Source organism: Eubalaena glacialis, chromosome 3 (assembly GCF_028564815.1).
Source record: "Eubalaena glacialis isolate mEubGla1 chromosome 3, mEubGla1.1.hap2.+ XY, whole genome shotgun sequence".
Taxonomy (NCBI): domain Eukaryota; kingdom Metazoa; phylum Chordata; class Mammalia; order Artiodactyla; family Balaenidae; genus Eubalaena; species Eubalaena glacialis.
Genome location: NC_083718.1, coordinates 31,848,043 through 31,867,511, shown reverse-complemented (window position 1 = coordinate 31,867,511; position 19,469 = coordinate 31,848,043). Strand labels below are relative to the sequence as shown.

At 34.1% G+C, this 19,469-nt stretch overlaps 1 protein-coding gene across 6 annotated transcripts in view; it reads right to left on the bottom strand.

Annotated features, from left to right (window-relative positions):
* Positions 1-755: 755 nt before the first annotated feature.
* RGS7 (regulator of G protein signaling 7) overlaps positions 756-19,469 on the bottom strand; it is a 590,220-nt gene continuing 571,506 nt past the window's right edge. For 5 of the 6 annotated variants that reach the window (XM_061185423.1, XM_061185427.1, XM_061185426.1 and 2 more), the window contains one exon: positions 756-1,076. In XM_061185423.1, the coding sequence (XP_061041406.1) occupies positions 1,026-1,076 (51 nt within the window). In that variant the 3' untranslated portion in view covers positions 756-1,025. Of the gene's footprint in view, positions 1,077-18,285; positions 18,409-19,469 lie in introns of those variants that run through there. The other variant, XM_061185424.1, reaches the window with a different exon arrangement.

Below are 19,469 nucleotides of genomic sequence, written 5' to 3'. Positions count from 1 at the left end.
GAGCCACTGATCTAGGCATTTTAGAATTATACTTAAAGAAAAGAATCTGTTCCTGAGTTGAAAAGTCACACTAAAACATAATTCTAATAAAATATGCATTTGTAAAACATAGAGATGCATATTAATAATTAGAAAGACCTCATAAATAGCTCTGAAAATGTGGAAGGCCAATTTGTGTTGTTTTCCAGGGGAGCAAAAGCATCTACCTGATCCTGGGTGAGCTCCCAGATGAATCACTTTCAGTCTGCTCCTGGTTGCTGCACCATCCAAGCTTGTCTTGAAACCCTGAAACAAACTTCCAGGGTGAGAGCTTACATTGTGACTACATTTGTTGATGCTTTCTCAGCATTTTCATTTTCAATTAGCACAGAAGTCAAAAGTTACAAAAGCAACGAGATTATGCATCTTTTAATGAAAGATAAAACAACAATATAAACATTCACAAATTTACAGAGAAGGGATCAACTTTAATACATTTGGAGTAAAAGGTGTTTCATTTAAATATGGTATAAAAATAAATGCGAGAAACATTAACCAAGAATATACACACAACAGACAAAGACATAGCTTGTTTCTGACTGTGATATATTGGTGAAATGAAACTTTCTGTGCTAATTTATTTAATAAATGTGAAGCTGTATGTATACTTATTGATATATGCTTTTTTTCCTTTTACAATTCTTCCAGTTTGTGACTGAATTTTTAGTGAACTCTGTGGCTAGACGAAGCTTTAAGATAGAGAGAAAGGGGGGAAAAAGATTTACTTCACTTGAATTGTTAAAAAAGGAAAAGACACAGATCCAGCTTAGTACAAGGAGGAAGTTAGCAGACATTTTGAAATGGAGGCATCGAGATGGTAGAGTCCCTTGGAGATGGCAGTGCCTTAATGTACACAAAGAAAGAACAATTCAGGTCCTTTGCTCATGCAACATCTTGGTCTAATGTCCTCTGCTGCAGGTAACAACAAAGAACTACAAAGTATATGCAATGACGCCAGTTCACTTTCATGCTACAAGATGATCCTTTTAATAAGACTGAACGAGGCTTGTTAACCTCTTTGACGTGAGAGATTTCCCCTGAGAAAAAAATATAAACAAGAAAAAAAAAAAAAACAATATGATCACTGAAAACCTGCTTATGAGTAGCACCTATTTATTGCAGCTGATTTTGTGCAAGGGTCAAAATGGAACCCTTTAGGTGCATCTTAGTTCAAACTTCATGACCAAGTTCCCTCCCTCCCTCCACCAACACATCAAACAAAATGATCCTCCCTTCTTCCATCCTCCCACCCCTCCCACCCACTTCCTCCCCACTGCAAACAGACTGATGGGTTCACAGCACAAATCAGCAAATCATAAAACATGTCCAAAATATTCCACTGAGGCTTAGCAATGATGCAACACCTAGGTTTGCAACTGGTTATAAACATGTTACAACAAACCTTAGGAAGCTGCTCTGCAATGTGAATGCATTCTTGTTCAACTGCTGAAATTAGTGTTGCATTTATAAATATCTCGGTATGCAGAGGGTATGATTTAATTAAATAAAATGATTTTTGAGGGTGAGATTGCTGGAAACTCAAGATTGAGTCTATCCCCTATCCTATATGGTAATGGAAAAGCAAACAACCAGTGCCAATTATACATCTAAAGATAAAAGTCTATTTGTTCTGTACTTCAAACTGTAGACACCTTCCTCTTCCACTTGATTTCTTCCAACCCCAATCCCAGAAAAATATATTCTGATTCTACATTTTATGTTAATACCTACTATACATATTCATTTTTTGAAAACCTTGATAACCAAAACTGTCCCTGTAAATTACAAATACTCTAGAGAGGTAAGAAATTTTAAATTTCTGATCAGAATAGCAGATCATTAATTGGTTATTTCTGTTTTATCCCTCATTGTATGTTCTAGTATAAAAATAGATGGAATTTGTACTTCTCAGAGGATAAAATAATAATGGAAAATCAAAAGATTTTTAAGAAATATAATATTTAGTAATAACTTAGTCATAGCAATAGTCTTGATTTACCACCTAATGTGGCTCAGAGTTTGATAAATGGGTGGTGTGGTTTGGGGAGAGAAATCATCATTCATGACCATATTTTGAGAAAAGAATGATATATTTAAGAAATTATTAATAATTCCAAAACCAAGCTTTCTTTACATACTGTACAGTAACTGACAAGGCCTTTTTGTATACTTGAACAGCAGTGATGAAAACGAAGCATCATTCTCTTTTAATTGGAGAAAGGGTTCAAAACTTAGTTTTTAGCAACTGATAGTAAAAGATCCAAAGTTTAGCAAAGATCTTTCCCACTTAGCTATGCTCTAATCACTCTATGGGAAGAAAAATATGAAAGAAAATGCAGATTTTTAACAGGACACCCTACTTTACATTGGCCTTATAAACAAAATATGCTTTGTTTCTTCTTGCCACCACTTCTGTGCCTGTTTCCTCATTCATACAATGGGGATAATAGTAGTACCTATTTTTAAAGCTTGTTGTGAAGAATAATACAAGTAAATTACTTAAAACTGTTCTCAGAACATTCTGTGTACTCAGTTTATGTTACCTATTACCTTATTATATTATTACTATTATTATTATTATTCTTTCTCATTAGGACACTGAGACCCAAAGTCACAATTCTGACTCTGAGAAGAGCAGAAAATTTCTCATGAATTGGAAGCTGAAATTATACTACTTTTAATATTCCAAACCTGAGCAATAGGTTAATCAAATAATGTTGGAATAGAAAAACTACTTTTCTATACTTGAAGACTATATTATTTCATATATTTACTACTGTTTTATGTTATTAACATGTGTGCATATATATTCATTCTGAGGCTAACGTATTTTTAAAAAGTGCTTACTGTTTCTAATGCCATTTGTGGGATGGAGAGAACCATATACTGGTTGAAGCGTAAGAGTGAATTCTTATACAGTTGAGGAGGAGGATAAAGGTGTTAATATAAAACTATTTATTTTAAAACTACAGATTAATGTAATTTGGTTCAAACTATTGGGAAGATGAATAGCATAGTTACATTGAAATAGGAAGCCATTTGCAACTCAGAGTCATTTCTCATTTGGATGGGTGGAAACTGTGTCATCTTTGTAAATGTAACAAATAGTTACATTGTTCTCTTTCTACTTTTTTCCCCCAAATATCCTTGAAGCTATTAGTATTTTTCCTGGTATAGACTTCATTAAAAGGAGGGGAGGTAAAAGTTTAGCTTGATAAGCTGTTGCCCCAGGAGATAATTTAAAAACACTCCTTCACGGAATGAGGCCTACAGTAAACCTCAGGTTTGTGATAATAGGAAAACAGATGAACAGAAATGGGAGAACACATGTATACATCTTAACATAGCCACACAATGAAACACTTGTGAGATATGGACTCACCAAATACGTAATAAGGGTATTTGTTTTGTGTATTGAGACAATTAAAAGGCAAATTTGGGTATAACTAATAGTAAAAAGAACTTAAGTGCCCCACTCAGGGGTCAAAGTAAATAGCATGGACACCCAAGTGAGTCATCTGGATTTGAAGACCTAGATTACTTGGACCTATCTGTAAGCCCTGTGCAAATCTTGCCTTTTTCACATACTGGAAAGAAAAATACCTAAGTGCTCTCTAGTGCACAAAGAAATACCAGTTGCTCACTCTACTGGAAAATCTTAAAAAGAACACTAATCCTTTCTTGTGGGTAGGAAAGAATATATTTGCACACCAGATATTTTGTAACAATCCTTTTCAGTGTGGTTCCTTGGAGGCTGTATGAAATCACCTTAAAAGATAATCCTGCTAATTATCTTTTCATAATTTTTCTAAGTTGAAGAATCTGGGAAATTTTCTGTTTTTTTGGGAAATTTTCATAGTTAAGTTCTAAAATCTTAATTCTAGAAACTAAAAGGGCTAAAAATCCCTTACCAATAGCAGTTTTTACCAAATTGCTTACAACTGAATTCCATATGAATAATAATTATTTTTAACCAAATGACTACATTTGTGTTATATAATTTATACCCTTTCTTGTTAGATTCTAAAGGAAAAGAATTTGAAAAAGAATAGATACATGTAATGTATAACTGAATCACTTTGCTGTACACCTGAGACTATCAGAACATTGTTAATCAACTATACTCCAATATAAAATAAAAATTTAAAAAAAATAAAGGAAATAGATTATATTGTAAATGGAAATCCATAGAGAAAGACAAAGACAGAAACTCAAAACAAAACAAAATAAAAACTCAAGATCCTATGAGATTTTGTAATATCTAGTTAATGGACAGTATGCTAGCAAAAGAAGCACATGATCAATTTCAGGACAAAATTAACCTGACTTTAACTGGCACTTAAGTGAAGGCAGAGCCTCGGGCTAATCTACAATACAGCTACCACATAAACAAAGAAGGTTTTCTAGTGTCTCAATAAAATTTCATCTCCACCAAACCAATTCCTTCCTATCTTAAATGTTGCATAGAGATTTTGTTATAATTAGGAAAATAAAACTCCCCCAAACAAAACTACCTATTGCTGGTTCTTCGCCTTCTCAAGTTAACTATCAAAAGTTATGAATTTCACCTGATTTTTAACATCTTTCTTGGTCTTAAAGTGATAACATAAAGTTGACAAAGAGCTGTGAGCCAGTAGAAATGGACGTAAAGGTCAGGCTCTTAGCTCCAGTCTGAGAGCCTTGACATGGAGGCAAATTTCCACACTCCTTTCCTGCAGACACTAATCCATAAAGGAAGTAGAGAGAAGCTATATTTGCTTGAGTGACCAACTATTTGTTTTATTACTGTCATAAAAACATACAGCAGTCTTTCTGAGTCTACAGGACACTAAGCAAACCAACGATAAATGAGGGGATGGATTTTTAGAAGATAGTCGTGAAAGAGCTTAAAGAGAAGAATAGGAAATTATCAGCATCTTTTGGATTAAAAAACATGTTAACATCTTAACTCTTATAATTCCTACTTGTGTGTTTCTTATCATTGCCTCCTAGTCTTTCCCATATGTTGCTGTAGACTTAGAAGTATATTCTAGAATGCCATGTAGGCTCCAGAGGCCACAGTGAGAGGCTGGGACCAAGAGAGGGCAAATCTTGTCATTGACTTTCTACTGGTGTATATGACCCAGTTGTCTAACCTGTGCTCAGCCCCACAGCTGTGTAATAAAAAGCTGACTGTTTGGTGGTAATGAGTTGCTGTTGGACTAGAGATAGGACATGTATGCTCTTAAAACAGGCTGAACTAAAGGATGTTATCTGTTTACTCTTTTACTCTCATACTGAAAATTGCCCTGGTTTCACTTAAAAAATATAAATGTCTTTGCCTGGGTTTCAAAATCCTTCATAACCTGGTTTCCCTGGCCTTTCAAACTACCTACTGTCACTCCACAGAATGGTTCTTTGGCTGGCTTTTGCACCTGTTACTCTCTCAGCTCAGGTTCTACTCACTCTTCAGTTAAACTTCTTACTCAGGTTTTGGCTGAAGTCTTCTAATTGCCCCTTAAGTTCTGCAGTTTCCCTCTCTGGACTCTTTGCCAGTACTTGTACATTTTTTGTACATGCTATTTTGTACAATTCTCTAAGTTACCTGGCTTGGTGAAGCAACTGATACCTGTTAAACAATATTAATATTATAAAAGTCCCCAAATATGTGCTTGCTTTGCATGAGCTGAGTTCCTTGGCTGGAAATCACATTTTAAGAATAAGCTTCTAGAAACCAGGGTAATGAGATTCAAATGTATTGGGACAAGTAACTTTTATCTTGGGGGAGGAGAGGCAAGGTAGGATGAGAAATGGGAGCACTTGGTCACACCCTATTAAATAATTAACTGACAGAATTTGGGTCTTTTCAACTCTTATTTTGCCCTGGTTGTTCATATCAATGAAACTAACCGGGAATGTGTTAAGAAGGAATTGAACTAGGCTAGGGGTTTGTAAAGATCTTCCCTGCTTTAAATGAAACCAAGCTTCCTAGGTTAATTTGCAGGTGAGTTTACTGAATCACCATGAATAATTTTAGCAAAACTGAAAAGTGTGAGTTTCTAGACAATTAAAGAAAGCTCAATTATTGAGATTTAAGAAAGAAAGGAAAAAAGAAAGAAAAAGAAAGGAAGGAAAGGAGGAAGAAAGAAAGGAAGGGGATTCTGTAGCTAGTTTGGAGGCTGGTATATTTAATGTTGAAAGCTGGAAAAAATTCTGTTATTATATACTTAAAAGAGATGGTTTATGAATACATTTATATGTAAGCACTTATTACTAGCTCCCTGTGTGGTTTGAGATAGAAAAAGTAAAGCCAAATACTTTCATTTCCTTAGTTAAGAATATTTTCCTGAAATAAAAAGTGTATATCCATTAGAGAAAATGAGGAAAACATAGAAAAATATAAAGAAGAGATAAACTTTACCCAAAATACAGTTATTTACATGCTAATATATCATTTTACTTTTTATACAAAAATGTTATTTTATTTTATTTTTTTACAAAACTGATATTATACTGTGCATAGTATTATGGCTTATTATGAGTAACATGCTTATTAAAATGATCATATTTTGATCAATTACCAATGTAACATATATTTCTTCTAAAACAATGTTTTGTTGAAATTCATGACATTAGTGGGAAAGGAAATCAATTTAGAAAGATGCTACCAACATTAAGGAAAAAATTACATATCATAGAACAGATCAAAATATATCAGGGTGCGTTGCACATAATAAGGGAATGTATTGTTTTGAAATGTTATTTCAGTCCTACACACATATAAATGTACACAAGTACAGTTTATATATACTTACACACACAAACACTCACAAACATATATGCATTACTATGTCATATGTGGGTGGCAATAAAAAAAGATGAAAGTCAGTGCTCTGAAATCTAATTTTTAATAGCTGCATCAGGTTGATATACCTTGATGCATTTAAGGAATTCACTATTGTTGTATATACAGATTGTGTCATTTTTGGCAGTTACATGATGCAATGAATATTCTTGTTTGTGTGTAAACGTTGGAGTTTTGTTAGAATTAAATTATTAGAAGTTGAATTACTGATTGAAAGCGAGAGAAGATTTTTTAAGGGTTTGACATGTTCTGTAAAATTCTATTCGAGAAAGTGATTAGCAATTCATATTCCTATTAACAATGTATGAAATCACCAATTTTCTTATCCTAGATATGATTATTTTAAAAACTAACCTATTTGAAGGAAAAGGTTTTTTTTTGCTTTTTGAATTAAACTTGGTTATTATATAGATTTTCTTTTTGATTTCTTATGTATTTATTGACTATTTGTATTTCCTCTGTTAAAACTGTTCAAGACCTTTGCTCATTTTTCTAATGACGTACTGCTCTTCTGATTATTTTTTTGCTAAGAACTCCCCATATAAACCATATTAGATCTTTGTCATGTACACGCTCATTTACTCATTTTTAAAAAGAGTTTACCAGACTTGAGGACAGGAAGTTGCTTTAAACAAAGGTTCTTGGACTAAGTAAGGCATTTAGCAGTCTTTCATGGTATCTCTGTGGATGACACAGAAAAAGGTGTGGTTCATAACTAAATAAACAACTACCTTCAAGGTGTGCTAATTTTTGGAGTAGTGGAACTCTGTCTTCCTCTCTGTACTTTATGGCATTTTAATCAATAATTTGCATGATTAAACTGATGGAATTCTGCTAAAATGAATGTATGATGCCAATTTGCTAATCTTAGTTAAAAGACAGGGTAACAAAGAGATGCTCCAAAAAATTATGTAAGGCTATAACTTACAAGATAAAACTTAATGGAAAGAAGGATAAAGAACCAAACTTACATGAAAATTAATAAACAAACAATAAACCAAAAATCTAGCAGCAAAAGAGAAGATTGGGGAGATGTAATCTGAGCTCACAAGAAAAAAAATTCTAGATTTAAAAAAAATTTTAAGCCCCAAATGACCCTACAATTTGATATGGCTGCTGTGACTGGGAGCTGGGGTGGGGAAGCTGATACAATGTTCGGACTGGATTGTAAAAGTTATATATGTTCTTTCTTTCCTATTGGGCAGATGATATTTCCAATCGATGCTGGTTCGGTTACTTCTCAAGTATTGTGTTCAGTTATCATTTTTGGAGGACTATTGATTAACTGGGGTGGATATAGGAGGTGAGCAATTAAGGTGGTGAGAGAACATGAGATTATTGAAAGAGAAAACATTAGAAGCCCACTTTCCCAATGCAAGGCTCACTCAGATTTAATTTGATGGCAATTTTAAGGCAAGTTTATTAAGTCTTGTTAAGTGTTCAGCTTAGTTTTCATAGAAATAACTTTTTCTTTTCACACTCAAATTTCAGCAGCTTATATGACATTTAAATAAATTATGTAATTACTATCAGTTCAATTTTGGTAAACAGCTATGGGAACAAACACAATTGACTCATCCATGTAATTCAAATGCTGCTTGCAAAAATGTGTGAGCACAACTGGAGAGTAGCCTCTCAGATGTGACACTAGGTGTGCCCTTGGCATCTATCAGTGGGGAGAGTGGAGGGAATCAGTTAGGCTAGGGTAGTGGTTTTCAAAGTGTTGTCTCCAAACTGGTAGCATCAGTATCACTTGAGAATTATTAAAAAATTAAAATTCTTGGATCTTACCAGAAAACTACTTAATTAGCCTTTCAGAGAGGTGAGGTCTAGGAATCTGTGTTATGAGCTCTCCAAATGATTCTGCTGCAGCTAAAGTGAGGAAGTGAGAACCACTGATCTTTGGTAAGGAGAAGTCAGGCTGCTAACTAGATCATGGTTCTTAAACTGAATTCTGAAGTGCTTGTAAACAGTGAGAGAGAGAGAGAGAGAGATATTCTAACCCAGTTTATCTGGGATAAGGTCAAGGAATCTGCATTTTCCAAGCCCCTGGTTATTTTGAGATATGGGATATGGATAGTTGAACCATACAGAAAAACGGTGAACTAGATTTTAACTAATGGAAATAAAAACAAAACTTGAGAGGAGATATAATTACACCTTCAAGTAATTCAACAGATGTCTAGATCCACTGGAATGTTTGTATTATTCTGCCTAGCTCCAGGAGACAGAACTAGGATGAATACTCCGATGTTACAAAAAAGTAGATTATTATGAAAATAAGGAATGAAATTCTAAAAAATGGAATTGACTACCCCTGTGTTCTAAAGGTACCACATCTCTGAAACTTATAGGCCAGCAAATGCTGGATGCATACTTGTCATTGAGTCTACAGAGGAGATTCATGCAATGGCTGGGGATTGGACCTGGGGAAACTGATGCCTCTAAATCCCTTTTCAATTTTGAGACTCCAAAAATTCATCATTTTCAATGTCTCCCAAAAGTCCTTTGAAGACTTTTAGAATTAGAAAAGATAAAGACTTCCCAATAGTCTTTTCTTTCTGGTATTGGAAGTATGTTCCTCCTAGATATTAATATGCATATTTCAAGTGAACAATCTTGATAATGGGTGCTTGTTATCCCTGTTTACATCAGCCATGTCTATCGAGTAATTTTTCTATTGCTGATGAAATAGAAAGAAAAATCTTTAACACCAAAATAAGTAAATTGGAATGAATTGATGAACAAAAAAAATGACGGCTGATCTTTTATTCTCCAGAAATAATAGTCAGTGCAATTTAGAAATGGTGTTTTAAACTTCCAATAATGACCACAAGCTTATTTTAATAATGGTAACTTCTGGACGTTGGAAAACAACAGTGACAAAAACAGCAATCAAAATGTGATGCACAATGCAGAGGATATGGGATTTTGCCCAATCTGGGCTTGCCTTATGGTACCTGCCAAACACTTAAGAAAACACAGCAGGGTGTTTGTTTATAAACAAAATATATCTAAGTCTATAAACATGTATGCAATTTAGATAAAGATGTCTATTGTCTAGCTATTTTAAATCACCCATTTTAGAGTTGTTGCCTCCAAGTACTAGCATAAATTATGGAAAAGTAAAATTCACACCCATGGCTGGTCATAAATATAAAAATGGCTTTCTTTTCTGAAAAGTGCTTCATAAAGGAATGCTAATGAACACATACAATGGGACACGTGGCTTTAGAATGGAAAACGGCAAATGAGACGGCTTGATGATGATATGGGGTTGCTTAGTAAGTGACTTCATATCTAGATATAATTAACATATGAATGTATTTTTAGTGGAAATTAAATTTAGACATAATAATCCCAATCTTTATCAATTTAAGTTCCATTTATATTTTTCCTAGCTATGTAAAACACATTTATAAAAAGAATATGCAAACGTATTGTCCTCAGACTATTGATGAAATTCTATTCAACTGTATGTAATTCTATTAAATTCTATTTAACTCAGTGAGGTAATTGAGATCAATACTGAGATGATAGTTGACTGTCTTCAAGTACTTGACAAATATTGTAATGTACACAAGCATACACAAATATTCCCCATCTTCTTGCTTCACTCAGCTACAATTTTTTGTCATAGTTGAGTAAAACTTCAAGTTCATATACTGTCAAATGAAATAGAAGTGATAATGTAAAATAATTTATTAACTATTATATAACTCTTTCAATTCCTAATTGAGACAGTATGAAGTTTATTTTTCTACTATCAACACTCCCAGTAAACTTAGCTCAAAAATACTGTAGCCTATATGTAAATATACTGGTGCTAAAAGTTGTACTCTTCCTCCTTTACTTCCTCTATCTCATTGCCCAAGTTCTTGGCATTATCATCAGATACGAATTAATATAGTAGCTACTGATCCTATCATGTCCTCTTATCTCTAGGTTCTCCTAACTTGCCTTCCACCTTCATCTTCTGCATATATAAAATGGCCCATTGTTTGGATCCAGATTATGAGCTATCTTTTTGATTACCTTATTCTGTACTATATTCCTCTAACTGGAAATCTCCATGGCAGTCTTGCCTGGAACACAACTCAATTTGTCAAGTCCTTAGACCCTCTTTCTGGTTCTACCTTTGTTCTCTCTCTCCTTCAGGGCTGCTTACCCCAACTATTTAATAAGCAGATCTCTTGCTTAAGCTTAACTCTTCTTCCTGCCTACTCTGTGTTGCTTTAAGGAAAACTTTCATGATTTACATGAAGTAAGCTAATGGGAAGCTGGTAGGAAACTAGTTCTGTTCATTGAACAGTTAACTTTCATGAGAAGAATGAACCGACTAAGGTATACATGTTAGTGACTATTATTTCTTCTTATTATTAACTATTATTATTATTTATATTTGTCATTACTACTATTATTAACTTATTATTATTACCTACTAGCTTCCTATTATTTTTTATTATTTATGTGTTCTTAACTAGGGAGAAGGTGCCTGACCCACAATAGGTGCTCAATAAGTATTTTTTTTGTTGTTGCATAAAAGAATCCAATAATGCTTGGACACATGGGTACTACTGGGTTATAAAATTGTTAAGTAGAGCCCCCAGGGTGGTCTCCAATTATGCAGGTAGCTGGGGCCTCATGACCACTTGGGCTTCAACCCAAGGCCTTGGGTACATCAGAGCAGTGCTTTGGGAAATACTATTGAAACTTCTGCCTCTGGCATATATAGCAGCAAAGGGGGAAGTTTACCACTGGGGGTTGTCTACTCAGCAGCCTCAAAACATTCCTTAGGAGCCTCCAGAGTTGTACTGGATGCTCTTTGACCAAACACCACTATACAATTTATAGTTTATAGAACTTGAGTGGCAACTTAAGAACTAATGATGCCACTAGGGGAAAATAAAGATATATTGGCCAAACTAAATAGCCTACATAGTTTGATACATTTCACACCAATCAATTTACATCATGCTGCAGGGAACCTAAAACTGCTTTCTCAGGCAAGTTATCACCACAAAGCAGTTTCAATAAAAGAAGATGGATAGCCATATATGCCAACTACAAAATGATAAATGAGATGAGTTTCAGGTCCACTAGAGAAGAAAGAGGAGAATGTAGTTCATTCTTGACCAGACTCACTTTATGTGTTTAATATCTATGCTAGGGAAACCCAATGCCAAGTTTATAAATTATATTTACTTAGGGTGCTCTAGGAGTTTTCTAACATGGTTTTCTATATGAATATACCTATAACCTCAAGCAATAACTATAGCACTCAATCAGAAAAGAATATGCACAAAGTTCTCCTTAGGGTAAATTCACAGGTGCACAAATATAAAATCAAAACCTTCCCTCTCACAGTTTCTAAACTGCTTTTATATCATGATGGATATTTATGTGAAGCAGATGATCTGCTTCATTATGAGGGATGTTTATGTGAATCGAGGATCTCATTAACTCCATGGAGGTCTAACTATAGTGCAACTTCATTAGTGTAAATACAATCTAGAAAATGCCCTTTCTGACTTCATTGTGGTAGAAATTGATATCAAGGGAGGTTAAAGTAAGAACAGGATGTCTTTTTAACCACAAAGGAGTAGCACATAACCTGTGTAGGGGAGCAAAATTTGCCACCCCAAAATGTCTCTTTGGCATGTGGATTATTTCAAACTGAAAATAACCAAGGCCCAAAACACCCAGGAAGAAATTTTGACCTTCCTCCTGACTGCCTAAAGAATGTAGATAGAGAACCTGTTCCAGGAAGGGAGCAAACACCATAGATAACTATAATATGAACTAGGCAAGGAGATAGGGAGAAACCTAGGAAAGTCTGTTAAAATTCCTCTTTGTGTCCCATTGTTTCTGCATGTCCTACCAAACATTTGCTTTCCCATCTCCATGTCAGTTGCCTTCTTCTCCTTTGAGGTCCCAAACCACTACCCCCAACATCCTCTTTTGTCTTTAGCTGAAGATAGTATTTAAGTTAAAAGTTTCAGACATTTTGACGAGTTAGTTTTCCTGGGCCTCTCCCATGTATACATATTATTAAACTTTTGATTTTTCTCTTATTAATCTGTCTCATATCAATTTAATTCTTAGACCAGCCAGAAGAACCTGGAAGGGTAGAAGAAAATTTCTTCTTCCCTGATACCTGTCATATAGTCAAAACTCAATATATGTTGAATGAATGAATAATCTAGGAACTAGTAACATAATATATTAAAAAAATGATAAAAATGTAGCATGAGTGGAACATAGATCACCAGGTCAGTCAATTTTCTATATTGGTATTATTCATAGTGAACAAACCCAGTGGCAAGTTTATAAATTTTATTTTTAGGGGCTCTAGGATCCTTTCCAACAGCTTATCTACACTAATGTGCCCATATAGCAAAGTCTAGAGCACTAAACCAGGAATGCCATGTTTCAATCCTAAAGAGAACCAATGTCCAGCTCAACTGCACAGTTGAGGGGTCTGCATGAGTAGATTTGACACGGCATTGCACTCTTGTAGTATTGCTCCATAGCTGGTGTGAGGCTGTATTTCCAAAACCTGGAATCTGTATTATTCATAGGGTTATACTGGGTGGAGAGGGCAGTCTCGGTGTACAATCATGGTGATTGTTATGGTATGCAGAGGAAGTTTCATGCTAGATTTCACATTTAATAAAACCAAGTTAAAAATCATTTGACCACGGACTAGAAATAATCCATAGTGTTTTTGACAGCATCTTAAAAAAAAGTGTAAGGCTCCCAGAAAACACTATAATTCTTCAGAGATTGAGGACTAATTGATAAGGAAGCCTGTTATTAATGTGTAACACAAGTGGTTTTGGAAATCAAGAATATGAACTCTGATTTCTGTCTTCTGTAATAAGTTATTTTTCCCTCTAGTGTACCTCTTGCATTAGGGCAAAAGTAAAGATAAGAGAGAGAAAAATAAATAGACATCTTTTCTTTCATAATTTTGCATTCCATTTAACCAAGCAACTCAATTTTTTATGAGTATGAGAAAAAAATCAATATTTAACTTGAAGAATGTTTACCACACTTTGAGCTATAATGACAATGAATAAAGAAAGAAATAAATAAGGAACAACATAAATGTCCACCAATAGAGGAATGGAAAAATGCATTATAGGTATATCCATTCAGAAGAATTTCACGCAGTCAATACATATAATCATGCAGAAGAATATGAAATGACCTGGAAGATATTTCTGATGCAATTTAAGTAAATAAAGCATGTTTCAAAAGCATAATTAAAGTATTTCTTAAGTTTATTTAATTTATTTATTTATTTATTTATTTATTTATTTATTTATTTTGCACAAGTACTGATTAGAGCTATTTCTGGCTAGAGAAATTGTAGATGAAGAAATTAAGGTTCAGCAGTTTAACTGATTTCTAAAAATTCATACAGCAAGAAAAGTGTAAGACTGGGTTTCAGACCTAATATTAACATGTCAGGCTTCCAGGTCTGGGCTTTTTTTTAAACCACATTTTGCTGCTTGTATAGAATCTGCATAAGGTGTATTAACTAGGAACTCCATGATGGGCTTAGAAAAAGAATTTAACTAGATTTAACCAAAAAGAACATTCTAAAAGAACTAAGCATATTGTATCTTTCTCACTTTTAACACTCCAAACAAGTTATAGGATTTATATTTACATTTGTTCTTATCAATACGTCTACTAATGATTTATACAGTTAAATACAGATTTGATTGCAAAAAATCAACTGATTTCAGAGCCAACTCAGTCCTTTTGTTAAAATTCTCTCACACAGTTTCCAAAACTTCTGGTAATTTGTTTCAGTCTTGAGAGGATACCTTACAAGCCCAACGCACTAGCATCAGTACACCGGAGGAGAGGGTGTGGGGGAGCAAAGTGGTCATTATATCTTGTATGTTGATTCTTTTAAGGCTCTGCAATAAATTGTCTTCATTGAGATAGGGTAAAATTTTTCTCCAAAAGAGGTTAGATTAGGTGAGTTCCTGGAAGTTCAACATTAACATTCTCTAATTCTCATTTCTACTTCTGTAGCCCAAAGGCAAATTAAGGAGAAGAGGTAATAAGTAATACAGTTGGCATTTGGCACTTGATTTATGAATTTTGATTGAAGGTGTAGCTGATCAATCCTCCTACTTTGTTTCTCCCCTTATTTCCTATCTGTTCTCCCTTAAGGTTTATATGGCAGAGAGATGCTTCGATAATTTAATGGTTGGAAAGAAAACAACCATTACATGAACTTTGTCAGAAGAGAATGAAATCAACTTAATAAGAATAACATTTAAAGGCATGAGAGGACACAGCAACCCTTGAAAGACCTGAAGAAAATTCTCTGATGGCAAGGAAAATAATAAAAAAGTAAACGATAAGAAATGAGATTTCTTGGACAACAAGCCAAGGTGAAGGTATTACACAAATGTGAGTTATTTTTATCCCTCCAGTGTCAGGTATAATGAGAAGAAAATGAGTAGTCTATAAAGTAATGAATTTAAAGTCAGAAAACATTGCTTCTAGGCCTGGCCCTAACACTCAACAATTGATTAATATTGGTGAAATGACTTCACCTCACTAGTCCTCAGTTTGCTTATCTGTGAAATGATGGTAACACCTACCTGACCCCTCCCAAGATAATTGTGTTTGTAAAGAAAATACAACAAACAACAAATACAAAAACAACAAAAATACAAACAAAAAGTAATGAGTGTCCTTGTAACACTGTAAAATGCTATGCAGCTGTTAGCTGTTTACTATAATTATTCTCTAAAGTGCATGCAAGAATTTATTAACCTCAGTAACCAATGGGATTTCCAATGGTATTAGGAAGAGCTGTCAAGCAAAACGTTTTTGACTCTTGTGTGAAACAAAACAGTGATGCCATTTTTATAAGCCAGGTTATAAAAATAACTATGCTGAAATGTAAATAAACTTCAACAAATAAACGCTAACGGAAATGGACTTAGACTCCAGAGGAGGTTATCATCAAGTGGAAAGATTTATCTGTCTTCTACCGTTGGAAGAGCAAGGTGATCAGTGTAGAAAGAAAGAATTTGGGAACAAACTAAATTTGGGGTTAGTGCTAGCTCCTTAACTAACTGTATGATTCTGGGAAAATTAAGTAACTCCTCTGACCTTTCAGTGTTCTCACCTGTAAAATGGGTAAAATAATGAGTATTATATTACCTAACTTGTAGGTTCAGATTAAATTAAATTAGATAATATAAAGTGCCTAGTACAGAGCCTGGCACATGGCAGGCACTCAATGAATGTGAGTTATTATCATTATCTCACTTTTCCTAGTTCCTTTTACAGTCTACACACTTATTTACCTGTAATTCCCCAAGTCCATTTCTTTCTTGGATACTCTATGTTGTAGCCTCCCCGTATTTACCAGAGCAACCTGCACATAGAACTCTTTTAAAATGTTTATTTAAACTGTGTCTTTCCTCCATTATGTCTATCTGATAATAAAATCACTCATTCTTTATCTTGTGTTAAAATCATTTTATTGGTCCTATAAAGGTATTCCATAAAATGTATTATGTTAAGTACTTAGGATGGCTAACACAACTTCTGACCCTAAAAGTAATCGTATTATGGAAGAACACTGAACCAAGGGGAAATAAAAAAATAAATGAAAATAGAAAGTTAAAGGGAACTTTAAATAGAAATTAACCATCATAAGACTTAATGATATACAGTATAATATTTTAAATTTTTGTATATAAATAATTTTCAGGATAGAAATTTATTTCTCATAACTAATTAAATAAATGTTATCATGCATAATCTATTGAGGAAATCAGAGAGTCTTTCTAATTTTCTTACTCCATTTCTTTAGAGTACTACCAAAACAAAATATTCAATAAAAAACATTACTTTTTATTTTCCTGGATGGAAAAGGATTAACCCTAAACAATTGTGTCTGAAGGTTATCTGAAATTTATCAGTATGTTGTGTGTATATATGTGTTATGGTATGAATGTTACTCAACTTCTCTTTCTTCAGTAATCCCAGCCTTTTTCCCCCTTTCTTCTTAAAAGGATGGTTGCCTTTCTTGGCCTAATGAAATCCTATTTATCCAGTTAAATGTAACTTCTTCTGAGAATTCTCACATTACCCATGGACCCTCCCTATCCACCCTAATACAAGTTGAAATAGTTTATCTTTCTCCTGTACAACATAACATTTTGTTTATATCATTATGTACCTTAGCAATTAAGGTCTTTTTCCTAAGACATAGCAATGTCTGCAGTATAGTTGGCACTTGGTGTATAAATTTTTGTAGAAGGTGTAGATAACTAACTCTCTCTCCCCTTAATTCCTACTGATCCTTTCTTAAAGTTTGCAATGAGTTACAATGTGGTACTACTTTAAGAATTGGGGAAGTTGATAAGATTTGGGGATGGTGTTGGAGGAAAGACAACCATTTTGCTTCCCCTTTCAATATTCCTTAATTTGCATTAAGTGGTTTTTAATTATATCACAGAAATTTCCAATCCAATCTCAAGAACAATATTCTGTCAGCATTATGTTAGAAAAGAATGAATTTGAAACAATGCTTAAACAATACACAGAACACTGTGCAACATCCTGGGCGACTTCCTCCAGCAAAATCTTGAGGCATTTCTTTAACATTGTATTTATCTTCCCATGGTGACTTATGAGGCATGCTTAAGAAAATTTTATATTAAAGGTCAGAGATTCCAAAAGATCCAGCCAAAATTTTGGAAGTTTATAGTGTGATTAATTCCCGGAGTCCTTCATTTTCCAGCCCTTTAATTTGTGCAATCACATTGAGTGTTCAAAGTATACACTGCTTTTTAAAATCTTTCAAATACTCTGGGCACAGCCACAACTAGGAATTCATAAAAAGAACTGATTAACATCCCCCACTGAAAGGATCCTTGAAGGAAACTAAAAACAAAAAACATATTTTTGCTGAATCCAATTTGCTTACATTTCAACACACATAACTCCACTTAACTGGCCATCACAGCAAAAGCCACAACACACACCCACAGCAGCAGCAGCATGGAGCTGACCACACAACTCAACAGACAATGCAGACAAACTTGAGTATAAACCAAGATTTTTCTACCTCTTTTCATAACAGGTTAGTGCTGGCCCTCAGTGTTGGTGTACAGTTTTTATGGCATGGGAAAATAGGGATGTTTCTGCCCTATAAAAATAAATGTGTTGAAGGCTTTAGTTTGAGCTTACACAATGTTAGAAAGTTCCAAAGGCACTGGCACAATATCAAAAAAAGAAAAAAAGAAAAAAAAATCCCACAAACATATATATCACTTAAGCACATGGAAAGATGCTAAGAAAACACTGGTAGGGAAACTACTGGTTTCCTGGATGATTTATGCAATAGTTTTCAATACCTTCCTGAAAAATAAAGAATAAGAAAGGCATGCTAGTGGGTCTTTGGTGGGGCATATATTGTCGCCGACCCCCATTCATACTGAGTCTGGCTTTAAACTGTTCAATAAGTCATTTTCTCCCTGCAAAAGTAGAAAGAACAGAACCCTCATTTTTCTTAATCTTTTAAGCCTTAGGAAGAGCTAAGGGAAAGAGTATAGAAATGCATGCACTATCTTTAATAAAGAAAGAGATACATAGAATAAAAATTAAAATATAAAGAACAGTTTCTTCATTTTATGTATCATAATACACATTTCTTTCCAAGCCTTAGTTTGATACATATAGATTTTCTCGTGTGATATCTTATCTACTCCAGGAAGTGCTGGGACAGAAAGATAAGTAGGAAGCAGGAAATTCTGAATTTGAATAAAGGCAATAAATACCTTTGCTGTTACATCAAAGGATGCAAGGTGGAAGATGGGGCTTGAAACTGGGAATGTTTCCCAGTTGGACTTAATGATTTGTAATTCCTTAAAAATTAAAACTTACCACATTCTGTGCAAAGTTTTCAAAAGATGTTCTGCGATCCATTGAGTATTCCGACTTACATGTGTGGGGTTGGGTGGGGCAAAGGAACAAAGAGAGAGAGAGAAGAAAGAAAGAAAGAAAGAAAGAAAGCAAGGAAGAAAGAAAGAAAGGAAGAGAGAGAGAGAGAAAGAAAGAAAGGAAGGAAGGAAGAAAGAAAAGAATGAAAGAAATAAAGAGAGGAAGGAAGGAAGAAAGAAAGAAAAGAAAGAACAAAAGAAATAAAGAGAGGAAGGAAGGAAGGAAGAAAGAAAGAAAGAATTAAAGAAAGAAAGAAAGAAAGAAAGAAAGAAAAAGAAAGAAAGGAAAAGTCAGAAAGAAAAACAGCAGAAAAAGACAGGATGATGAAATGATGCAACACCAAATTCATGTTCTAAATCATAGGGATCAGGAAGACAGGAGAGTTGCCACAGAAGGCCTCTTGTCACAGGACATGGGCTCTGTTTGCATTAGTGCTTTTACTTTGAACACCAAAACTCTTCTTGTGCAAACAAAATAGTGTGATTTCAAGCAAAATCAAATTACACTAAAATGAAGTAGATATGTTAAGGTTTTATGCCAACATTTTCAAAGCCTAAATGTTTGAAAATCTAGTGGCTTAACTTCAGAATTTCCT